At 72.3% G+C, this 16,664-nt stretch overlaps 1 protein-coding gene across 1 annotated transcript in view; it reads right to left on the bottom strand.

Moving 5' to 3' along the window:
* LOC140410949 (rho GTPase-activating protein 4-like) overlaps positions 1 to 16,664 on the bottom strand; it is a 108,165-nt gene that overhangs the window by 12,475 nt on the left and 79,026 nt on the right. Inside the window, exon 8 of the mRNA XM_072499804.1 lies at positions 13,232 to 13,363. Within this exon, the coding sequence (XP_072355905.1) occupies positions 13,232 to 13,363 (132 nt within the window). The remainder of the gene's footprint in view (positions 1 to 13,231; positions 13,364 to 16,664) is intronic.

Raw genomic sequence — 16,664 nt, 5'->3', positions numbered from 1 at the left:
GGGTTTGGGGAGCGGGGGGGTTGGGGGAGCGGGGTGGTTTGGGGGAGCGGGTGGTTTGGGGGGAGCGGGGGGTTTGGGGGAGCGGGGGATTTGGGGGAGCGGGGGGTTTGGGGGAGCGGGGGGTTGGGGGAGTGGGGGGTTTGGGGGAGCGGGGGGGGTGGGGGAGTGGGGGGTTTGGGGGAGTGGGGGGTTTGGGGAGCGGGGGGGTTTGGGGGAGTGGGGGGGTTTGGGGTAGCGGGGGGTTTGGGGTAGCGGGGGGTTGGGGGAGTGGGGGGGTTGGGGAGCGGGGGGGTTGGGGAGCGGGGGGTTGGGGGAGCGGGGGGTTGGGGGGAGCGGGGGGTTGGGGAATGGGGGGTTGGGGAGCGGGGGGGTTGGGGGAGCGGGGGGGTTGGGGGAGCGGGGGGGAGCGGGGGGGGCTTGGGGGAGTGGGGGGGGTTGGGGGAGTGGGGGGGGGGTTGGGGGAGTGGGGGGGTTTGGGGAGAGTTGGGGGAGTGGGGGGGGGGGTTGGAGGAGTGGGGGGGGTTTGGGGAGAGGGGGGGGTTGGGGGAGTGGGGGGGGTTGGGGGAGCGGGGGGGTTTGGGGGAGAGGGGGGTTGGGGGAGCGGGGGGGGCAGGGGGGAGCGGGGGGGGGTTGGGGGAGTGGGGGGGTTGGGGGGTGGGGGGGTTGGGGGAGTGGGGGGTTTGGGGGAGCGGGGGGGTTGGGTGAGCGGGGGGGTTGGGTGAGCGGGGGGGGTTGGGGGAGCGGGGGGGGTTGGGGGAGCGGGGAGGTTGGGGGAGCGGGGGGGTTGGGGGAGCGGGGGGTTGGGGGAGCGGGGGGGTTGGGGAGCGGGGGGGTTGGGGGAGCGGGGGGTGAGCGGGGGGGGGCTTGGGGGAGTGGGGGGGGTTGGGGGAGTGGGGGGGGGTTGGGGGAGTGGGGGGGGGGTTGGGGGAGTGGGGGGGGTTGGGGGAGTGGGGGGGGTTGGGGGAGTGGGGGGGTTTGGGGGAGAGGGGGGGTTGGGGGAGTGGAGGGGGTTGGGGGAGTGGGGGGGGTTGGGGGAGTGGGGGGGGTTGGGGGGAAGTGGGGGGGTTTTGGGGGAGAGGGGGGGTTGGGGGAGTGGGGGGGGTTGGGGGAGCGGGGGGGTTGGGGAGCGGGGGGTTGGGGGAGCGGGGGGGTTGGGGGAGCGGGGGGTTGGGGGAGCGGGGGGGTTGGGGGAGCGGGGGGGTTGGGGGAGCGGGGGGGTTGGGGGAGCGGGGGGGTTGGGGGAGCGGGGGGTTGGGGGAGCGGGGGGGGTTGGGGGAGCGGGGGGGGCTTGGGGGGAGTGGGGGGGTTGGGGGAGTGGGGGGGGTTTGGGGGAGAGGGGGGGTTGGGGGAGTGGGGGGGGGTTGGGGGAGTGGGGGGTTTGGGTGAGAGGGGGGGTTGGGGAGTGGGGGGGGGGGTTGGGGGAGTGGGGGGGGTTGGGGGGGTTTGGGGGAGAGGGGGGTTTGGGGGAGAGGGGGGGTTGGGGGAGCGGGGGGGGAGCGGGGGGGTTGGGGGAGTGGGAGGGTTGGGGGAGCCGGGGGGTTGGGGGGAGCGGGGGGGTGGGGGGAGCGGGGGGGTTGGGGGAGCGGGGGGGGTTGGGGGAGCGGGGGGGTTGGGGGAGCGGGGGGGTTGGGGGAGCGGGGGGGTTGGGGGAGCGGGGGGGTTGGGGGAGCGGGGGGGTTGGGGGAGAGAGGGGGTTGGGGGAGCGGGGGGTTGGGGAGCGGGGGGGGAGCGGGGGGGCTTGGGGGAGTGGGGGGGGTTGGGGGAGTGGGGGGGGCTTGGGGGAGTGGGGGGGTTGGGGGAGCGGGGGGTGTTGGGGAGTGGGGGGGTTGAGGGAGCGGGGGGGGTTGGGGAAGCGGGGGGGTTGGGAGCAGGGGGGTTTGGAGGAGCAGGGGGTTTGGAGGAGCGGGGGGGGGTTGGGGGCGAGGGGGGTTGGGGAGCGGGGGGGGTTGGGGGAGCGGAAGTGTTGGGGTAGCGGAGGGGTTGGGGGAGCGGGGGGTTTGGGGGAGCGGGAGGGTTTGGGGGAGCGGGGGGGTTGGGGGTGCGGGGGGGAGGTTGGGGGAGCGGGGAGGTTGGGGGAGCGGGGGGGTTGGGGGAGGCAGGGGGGTTGGGTGAGCGGGGGGGGTTGGGGGAGCGGGAGGGTTTGGGGGAGTGGGAGGGGTTGGGGGAGCGGGGGGGGGTTGGGGGAGCGGGGGGGGTTGGGGAGGTTGGTGGAGCGGGGGCAGTTGGAGGAGCAAGGGGGGTTGGGGGAGCGAGGGGGTTGGGGGAGCGGGGGGGGGGGAGGTTGTGGGAGCGGGGGGAGGTTAGGGAGCGGGGAGGAGGTTGGGGAGCGGAGGGGAGGTTGGGGAGTGGGGGGGAGCAGGGGGCGGGGGGGAGAAGGGGGCGGGGGGGGAGCAGGGGGCGGGGGGGAGCAGGGGGCGGGGGGGAGCAGGGTGCTGTGGGGATGGGGGAGCGGGGGGGGGTTGGGGGAGCGGGGGGGGTTGGGGGAGCGGGGGGTTTGGGGGTGCGGGGGTGGGGGTTGGAGGAGCGGGGGAGGTTGGAGGAGCGGGGAGGTTGGGGGAGCGGGGGGGTTTGGGGGAGCGGGGGGGTTGGGGGAGCGGAGGGGTTGGGGTGAGCGAAGGGTTGGGGGAGCGGAGGGGTGTGAGCGGAAGGGTTGGGGGAGCGGAGGGGTTGGGGGAGCGGGGGGGTTGGGGGAGCGGGGGGGTTGGGGGAGCGGGGCGGGTTGGGGGAGCGGGGTGGGTTGGGGGAGCGGGGGGGTTGGGGGAGCGGGAGGGGTTGGGGGAGCGGGGAGTGTTGGGGGAGCGGGAGGGTTGGGGGAGCGGGGGGGTTGGGGGAGCTGGAGGGTTTGGGGAGCGGGAGGGTTTGGGGGAGCGGGGGGGTTTGGGGGAGCGGGGGGGGTTGGGGGAGTGGGGGTGTTGGGGGAGTGGGGGGGTTGGGGGAGCGGGGGGGTTGGGGGAGCGGGGGGGTTGGGGGAGCGGCGGCAGGTTGGGGGAGCGGGGGGGGTGGGGAGCGGGGGGGGTGGGGAGCGGGGGGGTTTGGGGGAGTGGGGGGGTTTGAGGGAGTGGGGGGGTTTGGGGGAGCGGGGGGGTTTGGGGGAGCGGGGGGGTTTGGGGGAGCGGGGGGGGTTGGGGAGCGGGGGGGTTTGGGGGAGGGTGGGGGGAGTGGGGGAGTGGGGGGGAGTGGGGGGGTTGGGGGGGTTGGTGGAGCGGGGGGGAGTGGGGGGGGTTGGTGGAGCGGGGGGGGAGTGGGGGGGTTGGGGGAGCGCGGGGGGTTGGGGGAGTGGCGGGGTTTGGGGGAGTGGGGGGGTTTGGGACGTGAGCGGGGGGTTTGGGGAGCGGGGGGTTTGGGGGAGCGGGGGGGTTTGGGGGAGCGGGGGGGTTTGGGGGCGGGGGGTTGGGGAGCGGGGGGGGTTTGGGGGAGCGGGGGGGGTTTGGGGGAGTGGGGGGTTTGGGGGAGTGGGGGGTTTGGGGGAGTGGGGGGGTTGGGGGAGGGTGGGGGGAGTGGGGGAGTGGAGGGGAGTGGGGGGGTTGGGGGAGTGGGGGGGTTGGGGGAGCGGGGGGAGTGGGGGGGTTTGGGGAGCGGGGGGGGTTTGGGGCAGTGGGGGGTTTGGGGGAGCGGGGGGGTTTGGGGCAGTGGGGGGGTTGGGGGAGCGGGAGGTTTGGGGGAGTGGGGGGGTTGGGGGAGGGTGGGGGGAGTGGGGGGAGTGGGGGGGTTGGGGGGAGTGGGGGATTTGTGGGAGCGGGGGGGAGCGGGGGGGGTTGGGGGAGGGTTGGGGGAGGGTGGGGGAGTGGGGGGGGTTGGGGGAGCGGGGTGGGTTGGGGAGTGGGGTGGGTTGGGGAGTGGGGGGGGGTTGGGGGAGCGGGGGGGTTGGGGAGGGTGGGGGGAGTGGGGGGTTTGGGGGAGCGGGGGGGGTTTGGGGGAGCGGGGGGGGGTTGGGGGAGTGGGGGGGGTTGGGGGAGTGGGGGGGTTGGGGGAGGTGGGGGGAGTGGGGGAGTGGGGGGGTTGGGGAGTGGGGGGGTTTGGGGGAGTGGGGGGTTTGTGGAGCGGGGGGAGCGGGGGGGGTTGGGGGAGGGTGGGGGGAGTGGGGGGTTTGGGGGAGCGGTGGGGGGAGTGGGGGGGTTGGGTAAGGGTGGGGGGAGTGGGGGGGGTTGGGGGAGGGTGGGGGGGCTGGGGGGGTTGGGGGAGAGGGGGGGGGTTGGGGGAGCGGGGGGGGTTGGGGGAGCGGGGGGGTTGGGGGAGCAGGGGGGGTTGGGGGAGCGGGGGGTTTGGGGGAGCGGGGGGGGTTGGGGGAGCGGGTGGTTTGGGGGAGCGGGGTGGTTTTGGGGGAGCGGGGGGTTTGGGGGAGCGGGGGGTTTGGGGGAGCGGGGGGTTTGGGGGAGCGGGGGGTTGGGGGAGTGGGGGGTTTGGGGGAGCGGGGGGGTGGGGGAGTGGGGGGTTTGGGGGAGTGGGGGGGTTTGGGGAGCGGGGGGGTTTGGGGGAGTGGGGGGGTTTGGGGTAGCGGGGGGTTTGGGGTAGCGGGGGGTTGGGGGAGTGGGGGGGTTGGGGAGCGGGGGGGTTGGGGAGCGGGGGGGTTGGGGGAGCGGGGGGTTGGGGGGAGCGGGGGTTGGGGAATGGGGGGGTTGGGGAGCGGGGGGGTTGGGGGAGCGGGGGGGTTGGGGGAGCGGGGGGGGAGCGGGGGGGCTTGGGGGAGTGGGGGGGTTGGGGGGCGTGGGGGGGGGTTGGGGGGAGTGGGGGGGTTTGGGGGAGAGTTGGGGGAGTGGGGGGGGGGGGTTGGAGGAGTGGGGGGGTTTGGGGGAGAGGGGGGGTTGGGGGAGTGGGGGGGGTTGGGGGAGCGGGGGGGGTTTGGGGGAGAGGGGGGGTTGGGGGAGCGGGGGGGGCAGGGGGGAGCGGGGGGGTTGGGGGAGTGGGGGGGTTGGGGGTGGGGGGTTGGGGGAGTGGGGGGTTTGGGGGAGCGGGGGGGTTGGGTGAGCGGGGGGGTTGGGTGAGCGGGGGGGTTGGGGGAGCGGGGGGGTTGGGGGAGCGGGGAGGTTGGGGGAGCGGGGGGGTTGGGGGAGCGGGGGGGTTGGGGGAGCGGGGGGGTTGGGGAGCGGGGGGGTTGGGGGAGCGGGGGGGGGAGCGGGGGGGGCTTGGGGGAGTGGGGGGGTTGGGGGGAGTGGGGGGGGGTTGGGGGAGTGGGGGGGGTTGGGGGAGTGGGGGGGGTTGGGGGAGTGGGGGGGGTTGGGGGAGTGGGGGGGTTTGGGGGAGAGGGGGGGTTGGGGGAGTGGAGGGGGTTGGGGGAGTGGGGGGGGGTTGGGGGAGTGGGGGGGGTTGGGGGAGTGGGGGGGTTTGGGGGAGAGGGGGGGTTGGGGGAGTGGGGGGGGTTGGGGGGAGCGGGGGGGTTGGGGAGCGGGGGGTTGGGGGAGCGGGGGGGGTTGGGGGAGCGGGGGGGTTGGGGGAGCGGGGGGGTTGGGGGAGCGGGGGGTTGGGGGAGCGGGGGGGTTGGGGGAGCGGGGGGGTTGGGGGAGCGGGGGGGTTGGGGGAGCGGGGGGGTTGGGGGAGCGGGGGGGTTGGGGGAGCGGGGGGGCTTGGGGAGTGGGGGGGGTTGGGGGAGTGGGGGGGTTTGGGGGAGAGGGGGGGTTGGGGGAGTGGGGGGGGTTGGGGGAGTGGGGGGTTTGGGTGAGAGGGGGGGTTGGGGAGTGGGGGGGGGTTGGGGGAGTGGGGGGGGTTGGGGGGGTTTGGGGGAGAGGGGGGGTTTGGGGGAGAGGGGGGGTTGGGGGAGCGGGGGGGGAGCGGGGGGGTTGGGGGAGTGGGAGGGTTGGGGGAGCCGGGGGGTTGGGGGAGCGGGGGGGTGGGGGAGCGGGGGGGTTGGGGGAGCGGGGGGGGTTGGGGGAGCGGGGGGGTTGGGGGAGCGGGGGGGTTGGGGGAGCGGGGGGGTTGGGGAGCGGGGGGGGTTGGGGGAGAGAGGGGGTTGGGGGAGCGGGGGGGTTGGGGGAGCGGGGGGAGCGGGGGGGGGGATTGGGGGAGTGGGGGGGTTGGGGGAGTGGGGGGGGCTTGGGGGAGTGGGGGGGTTGGGGGAGCGGGGGGTGTTGGGGAGTGGGGGGGTTGAGGGAGCGGGGGGGGTTGGGGAAGCGGGGGGGGTTGGGAGCAGGGGGGTTTGGAGGAGCAGGGGGTTTGGAGGAGCGGGGGGGGGTTGGGGGGCGAGGGGGGTTGGGGAGCGGGGGGGTTGGGGGAGCGGAAGTGTTGGGTAGCGGAGGGGTTGGGGGAGCGGGGGGTTTGGGGGAGCGGGAGGGGTTGGGGGAGCGGGGGGGTTGGGGGTGCGGGGGGAGGTTGGGGGAGCGGGGAGGTTGGGGGAGCGGGGGGGTTGGGGGAGCAGGGGGGTTGGGTGAGCGGGGGGGGTTGGGGGAGCGGGAGGGTTTGGGGGAGTGGGAGGGGTTGGGGGAGCGGGGGGGGGTTGGGGGAGCGGGGGGGGTTGGGGAGGTTGGTGGAGCGGGGGCAGTTGGAGGAGCAAGGGGGGTTGGGGGAGCGAGGGGGTTGGGGGGAGCGGGGGGGGGGAGGTTGTGGGAGCGGGGGGAGGTTAGGGAGCGGGGAGGAGGTTGGGGAGCGGAGGGGAGGTTGGGGAGTGGGGGGGGAGCAGGGGGCGGGGGGGAGAAGGGGGCGGGGGGGAGCAGGGGGCGGGGGGGAGCAGGGGGCGGGGGGGAGCAGGGTGCTGTGGGGATGGGGGAGCGGGGGGGGTTGGTGGAGCGGGGGGGGTTGGGGGAGCGGGGGGGTTTGGGGGTGCGGGGGTGGGGGTTGGAGGAGCGGGGGAGGTTGGAGGAGCGGGGAGGTTGGGGGAGCGGGGGGGTTTGGGGAGCGGGGGGGTTGGGGGAGCGGAGGGGTTGGGTGAGCGGAAGGGTTGGGGGAGCGGAGGGGTGTGAGCGGAAGGGTTGGGGGAGCGGAGGGGTTGGGGGAGCGGGGGGGTTGGGGGAGCGGGGGGGTTGGGGGAGCGGGGGGGGTTGGGTGAGCGGGGGGGTTGGGGGAGCGGGGGGGTTGGGGGAGCGGGGGGGTTGGGGGAGCGGGGGGGTTGGGTGAGCAGGGGGGTTGGGGGAGCGGGGGGGGGGTTAGGGGGGAGCGGGGGGGTTGGGTGAGCGGGGGGGGTTGGGGAGCGGGAGGGTTTGGGGAGAGCGGGAGGGTTTGGGGGAGTGGGAGGGGTTGGGGGAGCGGGGGGGGTTGGGGGAGCGGGGGGCGGTTGGGGAGGTTGGCGGAGCGGGGGGAGTTGGAGGAGCGGGGGGATTTGGGGGAGTGGGGGGGTTTGGGGGAGCGGAGGGTTTGGGGAGCGGAGGGGTTGGGGGGAGCGGAGGGGTTGGGGGAGCGGAAGGGTTGGGAGAGCGGAGGGGTTGGGAGAGCGGAGGGGTTGGGGGAGCGGGGGGGGTTTGGGGAGCGAGGGGGGTTGGGGGAGCGGGGGGGGTGGGGGAGGGGGTTGGGGGAGCGGGGGGGGGGGTTGGGGGAGCGGGGGGGTTGGGGGAGCGGGGGGTTGGGGGGAGCGGGGGGTTTGGGGAGCGGGGGGGTTGGAGGAGCGGGGGGGTTGGAGGAGCGGGGGGGGTTGGGGGAGCGGGGGGTTTGGGGGAGCGGGGGGGTTTGGGGGAGCGGGGCGGGTTGGGGGAGCGGGGTGGGTTGGGGGAGCGGGGGGGTTGGGGGAGCGGGAGGGTTGGGGGAGCGGGGGGGTTGGGGGAGCGGGAGGGTTGGGGGAGCGGGAGGGTTGGGGGAGCGGGAGGGTTGGGGGAGCGGGAGTGTTGGGGGAGCGGGAGGGTTGGGGGAGCGGGGGGGTTGGGGGAGCTGGAGGGTGTTGGGGAGCGGGAGGGTTTGGGGGAGCGGGGGGGTTTGGGGGAGCGGGGGGGTTGGGGGAGTGGGGGTGTTGGGGGAGTGGGGGGGTTGGGGAGCGGGGGGGTTGGGGGAGCGGGGGGTTGGGGGAGCGGCGGCAGGTTGGGGGAGCGGGGGGGGTGGGGAGCGGGGGGTGGGGAGCGGGGGGGTTTGGGGGAGTGGGGGGGTTTGAGGGAGTGGGGGGGTTTGGGGGAGCGGGGGGGTTTGGGGGAGTGGGGGGGTTTGGGGGAGCGGGGGGGTTTGGGGGAGCGGGGGGGGTTGGGGGAGCGGGGGGGTTTGGGGGAGGGTGGGGGGAGTGGGGGAGTGGGGGGGAGTGGGGGGTTGGGGGGGGGTTGGTGGAGCGGGGGGGAGTGGGGGGGGTTGGTGGAGCGGGGGGGGAGTGGGGGGGTTGGGGGAGCGCGGGGGTTGGGGGAGTGGCGGGGTTTGGGGGAGTGGGGGGGTTTGGGTGAGCGGGGGGGTTTGGGGGAGCGGGGGGGTTTGGGGGAGCGGGGGGGTTTGGGGGAGCGGGGGGGTTTGGGGGAGCGGGGGGTTTGGGGGAGCGGGGGGGGTTTGGGGGAGTGGGGGGTTTGGGGGAGTGGGGGGTTTGGGGGAGTGGGGGGGTTGGGGGAGGGTGGGGGGAGTGGGGGAGTGGAGGGGGAGTGGGGGGGTTGGGGGAGTGGGGGGGTTGGGGGAGCGGGGGGAGTGGGGGGGTTTGGGGGAGCGGGGGGGTTTGGGGCAGTGGGGGGTTTGGGGGAGCGGGGGGGTTTGGGGCAGTGGGGGGGGTTGGGGGAGCGGGAGGTTTGGGGGAGTGGGGGGGTTGGGGGAGGGTGGGGGGAGTGGGGGGAGTGGGGGGGTTGGGGGGAGTGGGGGATTTGTGGGAGCGGGGGGGAGCGGGGGGGGTTGGGGGAGGGTTGGGGGAGGGTGGGGGAGTGGGGGGGTTGGGGGAGCGGGGTGGGTTGGGGGAGTGGGGTGGGTTGGGGAGTGGGGGGGGTTGGGGGAGCGGGGGGGGTTGGGGAGGGTGGGGGGAGTGGGGGGTTTGGGGGAGCGGGGGGGTTTGGGGGAGCGGGGGGGGTTGGGGGAGTGGGGGGGTTGGGGGAGTGGGGGGGTTGGGGGAGGGTGGGGGGAGTGGGGGAGTGGGGGGGTTGGGGGAGTGGGGGGGTTTGGGGGAGTGGGGGGGTTTGTGGGAGCGGGGGGAGCGGGGGGGGTTGGGGGAGGGTGGGGGGGAGTGGGGGGTTTGGGGGAGCGGTGGGGGGGAGTGGGGGGGTTGGGTAAGGGGTGGGGGGAGTGGGGGGGTTGGGGGAGGGTGGGGGGGCTGGGGGGGTTGGGGGAGCGGGGGGGGGTTGGGGGAGCGGGGGGGGTTGGGGGAGCGGGGGGGTTGGGGGAGCAGGGGGGGTTGGGGGAGCGGGGGGTTTGGGGGAGCGGGGGGGTTGGGGGGAGCGGGTGGTTTGGGGGAGCGGGTGGTTTGGGGGAGCGGGGGGGTTTGGGGGAGCGGGGGGTTTGGGGGAGCGGGGGGTTTGGGGGAGCGGGGGGTTGGGGGAGTGGGGGGTTTGGGGGAGCGGGGGGGTGGGGGAGTGGGGGGTTTGGGGAGTGGGGGGGTTTGGGGAGCGGGGGGGTTTGGGGGAGTGGGGGGGTTTGGGGTAGCGGGGGGGTTTTGGGGTAGCGGGGGGTTGGGGGAGTGGGGGGGTTGGGGAGCGGGGGGGTTGGGGAGCGGGGGGGGTTGGGGGAGCGGGGGGTTGGGGGAGCGGGGGGTTGGGGAATGGGGGGGTTGGGGAGCGGGGGGGGTTGGGGGAGCGGGGGGGTTGGGGGAGCGGGGGGGAGCGGGGGGGCTTGGGGGAGTGGGGGGGTTGGGGAGTGGGGGGGGGTTGGGGGAGTGGGGGGGTTTGGGGGAGAGTTGGGGGAGTGGGGGGGGGGGGTTGGAGGAGTGGGGGGGTTTGGGGGAGAGGGGGGGTTGGGGGGAGTGGGGGGGGTTGGGGGAGCGGGGGGGTTTGGGGGAGAGGGGGGGGTTGGGGGAGCGGGGGGGGCAGGGGGGAGCGGGGGGGGTTGGGGGAGTGGGGGGGTTGGGGGTGGGGGGGTTGGGGGAGTGGGGGGGTTGGGGGAGTGGGGGGGTTGGGGGAGCGGGGGGGGTTGGGTGAGCGGGGGGGTTGGGTGAGCGGGGGGGTTGGGGGGAGCGGGGGGGTTGGGGGAGCGGGGAGGTTGGGGGAGCGGGGGGGTTGGGGGAGCGGGGGGTTGGGGGAGCGGGGGGGTTGGGGAAGCGGGGGGGTTGGGGGAGCGGGGGGGAGCGGGGGGGGCTTGGGGGAGTGGGGGGGTTGGGGGAGTGGGGGGGGGGTTGGGGGGAGTGGGGGGGGGTTGGGGAGTGGGGGGGGTTGGGGGAGTGGGGGGGGTTGGGGGAGTGGGGGGGTTTGGGGGAGAGGGGGGGTTGGGGGAGTGGGGGGGGTTGGGGGAGTGGGGGGGGTTGGGGGAGTGGGGGGGTTTGGGGGAGAGGGGGGGTTGGGGAGTGGGGGGGGTTGGGGGAGCGGGGGGGGTTGGGGAGCGGGGGGTTGGGGAGCGGGGGGGTTGGGGGAGCGGGGGGGTTGGGGGAGCGGGGGGGTTGGGGGAGCGGGGGGTTGGGGGAGCGGGGGGGTTGGGGGAGCGGGGGGGTTGGGGGAGCGGGGGTTGGGGGAGCGGGGGGGTTGGGGGAGCGGGGGGCTTGGGGGAGTGGGGGGGTTGGGGGAGTGGGGGGTTTGGGGGAGAGGGGGGGTTGGGGGAGTGGGGGGGGGTTGGGGGAGTGGGGGGTTTGGGTGAGAGGGGGGGTTGGGGAGTGGGGGGGGTTGGGGGAGTGGGGGGGGTTGGGGGGGTTTGGGGGAGAGGGGGGTTTGGGGGAGAGGGGGGGTTGGGGGAGCGGGGGGGGAGCGCGGGGGGGTTGGGGGAGTGGGAGGGTTGGGGAGCCGGGGGGTTGGGGGAGCGGGGGGGTGGGGGAGCGGGGGGGTTGGGGGAGCGGGGGGGTTGGGGGAGCGGGGGGGTTGGGGGAGCGGGGGGGTTGGGGGAGCGGGGGGGTTGGGGGAGCGGGGGGGTTGGGGGAGAGAGGGGGTTGGGGGAGCGGGGGGTTGGGGGAGCGGGGGGGAGCGGGGGGGGCTTGGGGGAGTGGGGGGTTGGGGGAGTGGGGGGGGCTTGGGGGAGTGGGGGGGTTGGGGGAGTGGGGGGGGTTGGGGGAGTGGGGGGGTTTGGGGGAGAGGGGGAGTGGGGGGGGGTTGGGGGAGTGGGGGTTTTGGGGGAGAGGGGGGGTTGGGGGAGAGGGGGGGTTGGGGGAGTGGGGGGGGTTGGGGGAGCGGGGGGTTTGGGGAGAGGGGGGGTTGGGGGAGCGGGGGGTTGGGGGAGTGGGGGGGTTTGGGGGGGTTGGGGGAGAGGGGGGGGTTGGGGGAGTGGGGGGGTTTGGGGAGTGGGGGGGTTGGGGGAGCGGGGGGGGTTGGGGGAGTGGGGGGGTTGGGGGAGCGGGGGGGTTGGGGGAGCGGGGGGGTTGGGGAAGCGGGGGGGGTTGGAGGAGCGCGGGGGTTGGAGGAGGTGGGGGGGTTGGGGGAGTGGGGGGGTTGGGGGAGCGGGGAGGGGAGTGGGGGGGTTTGGGGGAGCGGGGGGGGTTGGGGGGAGCGGGGGGGGAGTGGGGGGGTTTGGGGGAGCGGGAGGTTGGGGAGCGGGGGGGTTGGGGGAGCGGGGGGGTTGGGGGAGCGGGGGGTTGGGGAGCGGGGGTTGGGGGAGCGGGGGGGTTGGGGAGCGGGGGGGAGCGGGGGGGCTTGGGGGAGTGGGGGGGTTGGGGGAGCGGGGGGGTTGGGGGAGCGGGGGGGTTGGGGTAGCGGGGGGTTGGGGGAGCAGGGGGGTTGGGGGGAGCGGGGGGGAGCGGGGGGGCTTGGGGGAGTGGGGGGGGTTGGGGGAGTGGGGGGGTTTGGGGGAGAGGGGGGGTTGGGGGAGTGGGGGGGGGTTGGGGGAGTGGGGGGGTTTGGGGGAGAGGGGGGGTTGGGGGAGTGGGGGGGGGTTGGGGGAGTGGGGGGGGGTTGGGGGGGTTTGGGGGAGAGGGGGGTTTGGGGGAGAGGGGGGGTTGGGGGAGCGGGGGGGGAGCGGGGGGGTTGGGGGAGTGGGGGGTTGGGGGAGCGGGGGGGGTTGGGGGAGCGGGGGGGTTGGGGGAGCGGGGGGGGTGGGGGAGCGGGGGGGTTGGGGGGAGCGGGGGGGTTGGGGGAGCGGGGGGGTTGGGGGAGCGGGGGGGTTGGGGGAGCGGGGGGGTTGGGGGAGCGGGGGTGTTGGGGGAGAGAGGGGGTTGGGGGAGCAGGGGGGTTGGGGGAGCGGGGGTGGGAGCGGGGGGGGCTTGGGGGAGTGGGGGGGTTGGGGGGAGTGGGGGGGGCTTGGGGGAGTGGGGGGGTTGGGGGAGTGGGGGGGGGGTTGGGGGAGTGGGGGGGTTTGGGGGAGAGGGGGAGTGGGGGGGGGTTGGGGGAGTGGGGGTTTTGGGGGGAGAGGGGGGGGGGGTTGGGGGAGTGGGGGGGGTTGGGGGAGCGGGGGGTTGGGGGAGCGGGGGGTTTGGGGAGAGGGGGGGTTGGGGGAGCGGGGGGGGAGCGGGGGGGTTGGGGGAGTGGGGGGGTTTGGGGGGGTTGGGGGAGCGGGGGGGGTTGGGGGAGTGGGGGGGTTTGGGGGAGTGGGGGGGTTGGGGGAGCGGGGGCGGTTGGGGGAGTGGGGGGGTTGGGGGAGCGGGGGGGTTGGGGGAGCGGGGGGGTTGGGGAAGCGGGGGGGGTTGGAGGAGCGCGGGGGTTGGAGGAGTGGGGGGGTTGGGGGAGTGGGGGGGTTGGGGGAGCGGGGAGGGGAGTGGGGGGGTTTGGGGGAGCGGGGGGGGTTGGGGGAGCGGGGGGGGGAGTGGGGGGGTTTGGGGGAGCGGGGGGGGGGGTTGGGGGAGTGGGGGGGTTGGGGGAGCGGGGGGGGTTGGAGGAGTGGGGGGGGTTGGGGGAGTGGGGGGGTTGGGGAAGCGGGGGGGGTTGGGGGAGCGGGGGGGTTGGGGGAGCGGGGGGGGGTTGGGGAGCGGGGGGGGAGTGGGGGGGGTTTGGGGGAGCGGGGGGGGGGGTTGGGGGAGTGGGGGGGTTGGGGAGCGGGGGGGTTGGGGGAGCGGGGGGGGAGTGCGGGGGTTTGGGGGAGCGTGGGGGGGGAGCGTGGGGGGGGAGTGGGGGGGTTTGGGGGAGCGGGGGGGTTGGGGGAGCGGGGGGGGGTTGGGGAGCGGGGGGGGAGTGGGGGGGTTTGGGGGAGCGGGGGGGGGGTTGGGGGAGTGGGGGGGTTGGGGAGCGGGGGGGTTGGGGGAGCGGGGGGGGAGTGCGGGGGTTTGGGGGAGCGTGGGGGGGGAGCGGTGGGGGGGGAGTGGGGGGGTTTGGGGGAGCGGGGGGGGGGCGGGGTCGGTCTGAGTGCAGCCACTTACCCACACAGCTGAGGAAGGGGCTGAAGGTTTGGGGGGGGAAGGCAGGCTCACTCAGCCCCCGGAAGTAGAGTTTCAGAACTCCAGCCACAGAGTCGATGTTATGTTCGTTCATCGTGTCCAGAGGGTCCAAACCTGCAGCCAGACAGTGACAGAGTGGGCCCGGACCCCCATCAGACAGCATATATCAACACTGCCCCCCCCACACACCCACACTTACGAACTCACACCCACACTCACTAACACACACCCACACTCACTAACACACACCCACACTCACTAACACCCACACACCCACACTTACTAACACACACCCACACTCACTAACACACACCCACACACACTAACACCCACCCACACACAACCACACTCACTAACACCCACACACCCACACTTACTAACACACACCCACACTCACTAACACACACCCACACTCACTAACACACACCCACACTCACTAACACACACCCACACACACACTAACACACACCCACACTCACTAACACACACCCACACACACTAACACCCACCCACACTCACTAACACACACACCCACACTTACTAACACACATCCACACTCACTAACACACACCCACACTCACTAACACACACCCACACTCACTAACACACATCCACACTCACTAACACACACCCACACACACACTAACACACACCCCCACTCACTAACACACACCCACACTCACTAACACACACCCACACTCACTAACACACATCCACACTCACTAACACACACCCACACACACACTAACACACACCCACACTCACTAACACACACCCACACACACTAACACCCACCCACACTTACTAACACACATCCACACTCATTAACACACACACTAACACACACCCACACTCACTAACACACCCACAGACACAAACTAACATCCACCCACACTCACTAACACCCACCCACACTCACTAACACCCACCCACACACACCCACACTCACTAACACCCACCCACACTCACTAATACACACCCACACTCACTAACACACACCCACACTCACTAACACACACCCACACTCACTAACACACACCCACACACACTAACACCCACCCACACTCACTAACACACACCCACACTTACTAACACACATCCACACTCACTAACACACACCCATACTCACTAACACACACCCACACACACACTAACACCCACCCACACTCACTAACACACACGCACACACACACTAACACACACCCACACTCACTAACACCCACCCACACTCACTAACACCCACCCACACACACCCACACTCACTAACACCCACCCACACACACCCACACTCACTAACATCCACACACACACACACACACACACTTACTAACACACACCCACACTCACTAACACCCACCCACACTCACTAACACACATCCACACTCACTAACACACACCCACGCACACACTAACACACACCCACACACACTAACACACACCCACACACTAACACACACCAACACTCACTAACACACACCCACACACACACTAACACACACCCACACTCACTAACACACACCCACACACTCACCAGCACACACCCACACTCACTAACACCCACCCCAACACACTAACTCACACCCACACTTACTAACACACACCCACACTTACTAACACACGCCCACACACACTAACACCCACCCACACTCACTAACACACACCCACACTTACTAACACCCACCCACACTCACTAACACCCACCCACACTCACTAACACACATCCACACTCACTAACACACACCCACGCACACACTAACACACACCCACACACACTAACACACACCCACACACTAACACACACCAACACTCACTAACACACACCCACACACACACTAACACACACCCACACTCACTAACACACACCCACACACTCACCAGCACACACCCACACTCACTAACACCCACCCCAACACACTAACTCACACCCACACTACTAACACACACCCACACTACTAACACACACCCACACTCACTAACACCCACCCACACACACTCACATCACACACCCACACTCACTAACACACACCCACACACACTCACTAACATACACCCACACTCACTAACAAACACCCACACACACACTAACACACACCCACACTCACTAACACACATCCACACCACTAACACACATCCACACTCACTAACACACACCCACACACACACCCACACTCACTACACACACCCACACTCACTAACACACACCCACACACTCACTAACACACACCCACACTCACTAACACCCACCCCAACACACTAACCACACCCACACTTACTAACACACACCCACACTACTAACACACACCCACACTCACTAACACCCACCCACACACACTCACTATCACACACCCACACTCACTAACACACACCCACACACACTCACTAACATACACCCACACTCACTAACAAACACCCACACACACACTAACACACACCCACACTCACTAACACACATCCACACTCACTAACACACACCCACACACACACACACACTCACTAACACACACCCACACTCACTAACAAACACCCACACACACACTAACACACACCCACACTCACTAACACCCACCCCCACACACTAACACACACCCACACTCACTAACACACCCACACACACACTAACACACACCCACACACACTAACACACACCCACTAACACCCACCCACATCACTAACATACACCCACACTCACTAACACACACCCACACACACACTAACACACACCCACACTCACTAACACCCACCCCCACACACTAACTCACACCCATACTTACTAACACACATCCACACTCACTAACACACACCCGCACACACACTAACACACACCCACACTCACTAACACACACCCCACACACACACTAACACACACTCACTAACACACACCCACACACACTAACACACACCCACACTCACTAACACACACACTCACTAACACACACACACACTCACTAACACACACCCACACACACACTAACACACACCCACACTCACTAACACACACCCACACACACTCACTAACACACACCCACACTCACTAACACACACCCACACTCACTAACACACACCCACACACACTAACACATACATCCTAACACACACCCACACTCACTAACACACACTAACCCACACACCCACAGTAACACACACACCAACACACACACACACTCACTAACACACACCCACACTCACTAACACACACACTAACCCACACACCCACACTAACCCACACACACTAACACACAATCGCACACCCACACTCACTAACACACACCCACACTCACTAACTCACACCCACACTCACTAACTCACACCCACACTCACTAACACACACCCACACTCACTAACACCCACTAACACCCACACACACACCCACACACACTAACACCCACCCACACTCACTAACACCCACCCACACCAC

The sequence above is a fragment of the Scyliorhinus torazame genome, chromosome 4 (genome assembly GCF_047496885.1).
Source record: "Scyliorhinus torazame isolate Kashiwa2021f chromosome 4, sScyTor2.1, whole genome shotgun sequence".
NCBI lineage: Eukaryota > Metazoa > Chordata > Chondrichthyes > Carcharhiniformes > Scyliorhinidae > Scyliorhinus > Scyliorhinus torazame.
The sequence above is the reverse complement of the archived record's forward strand: the minus strand, read 5'-3'. Positions and strand labels throughout refer to the sequence as shown.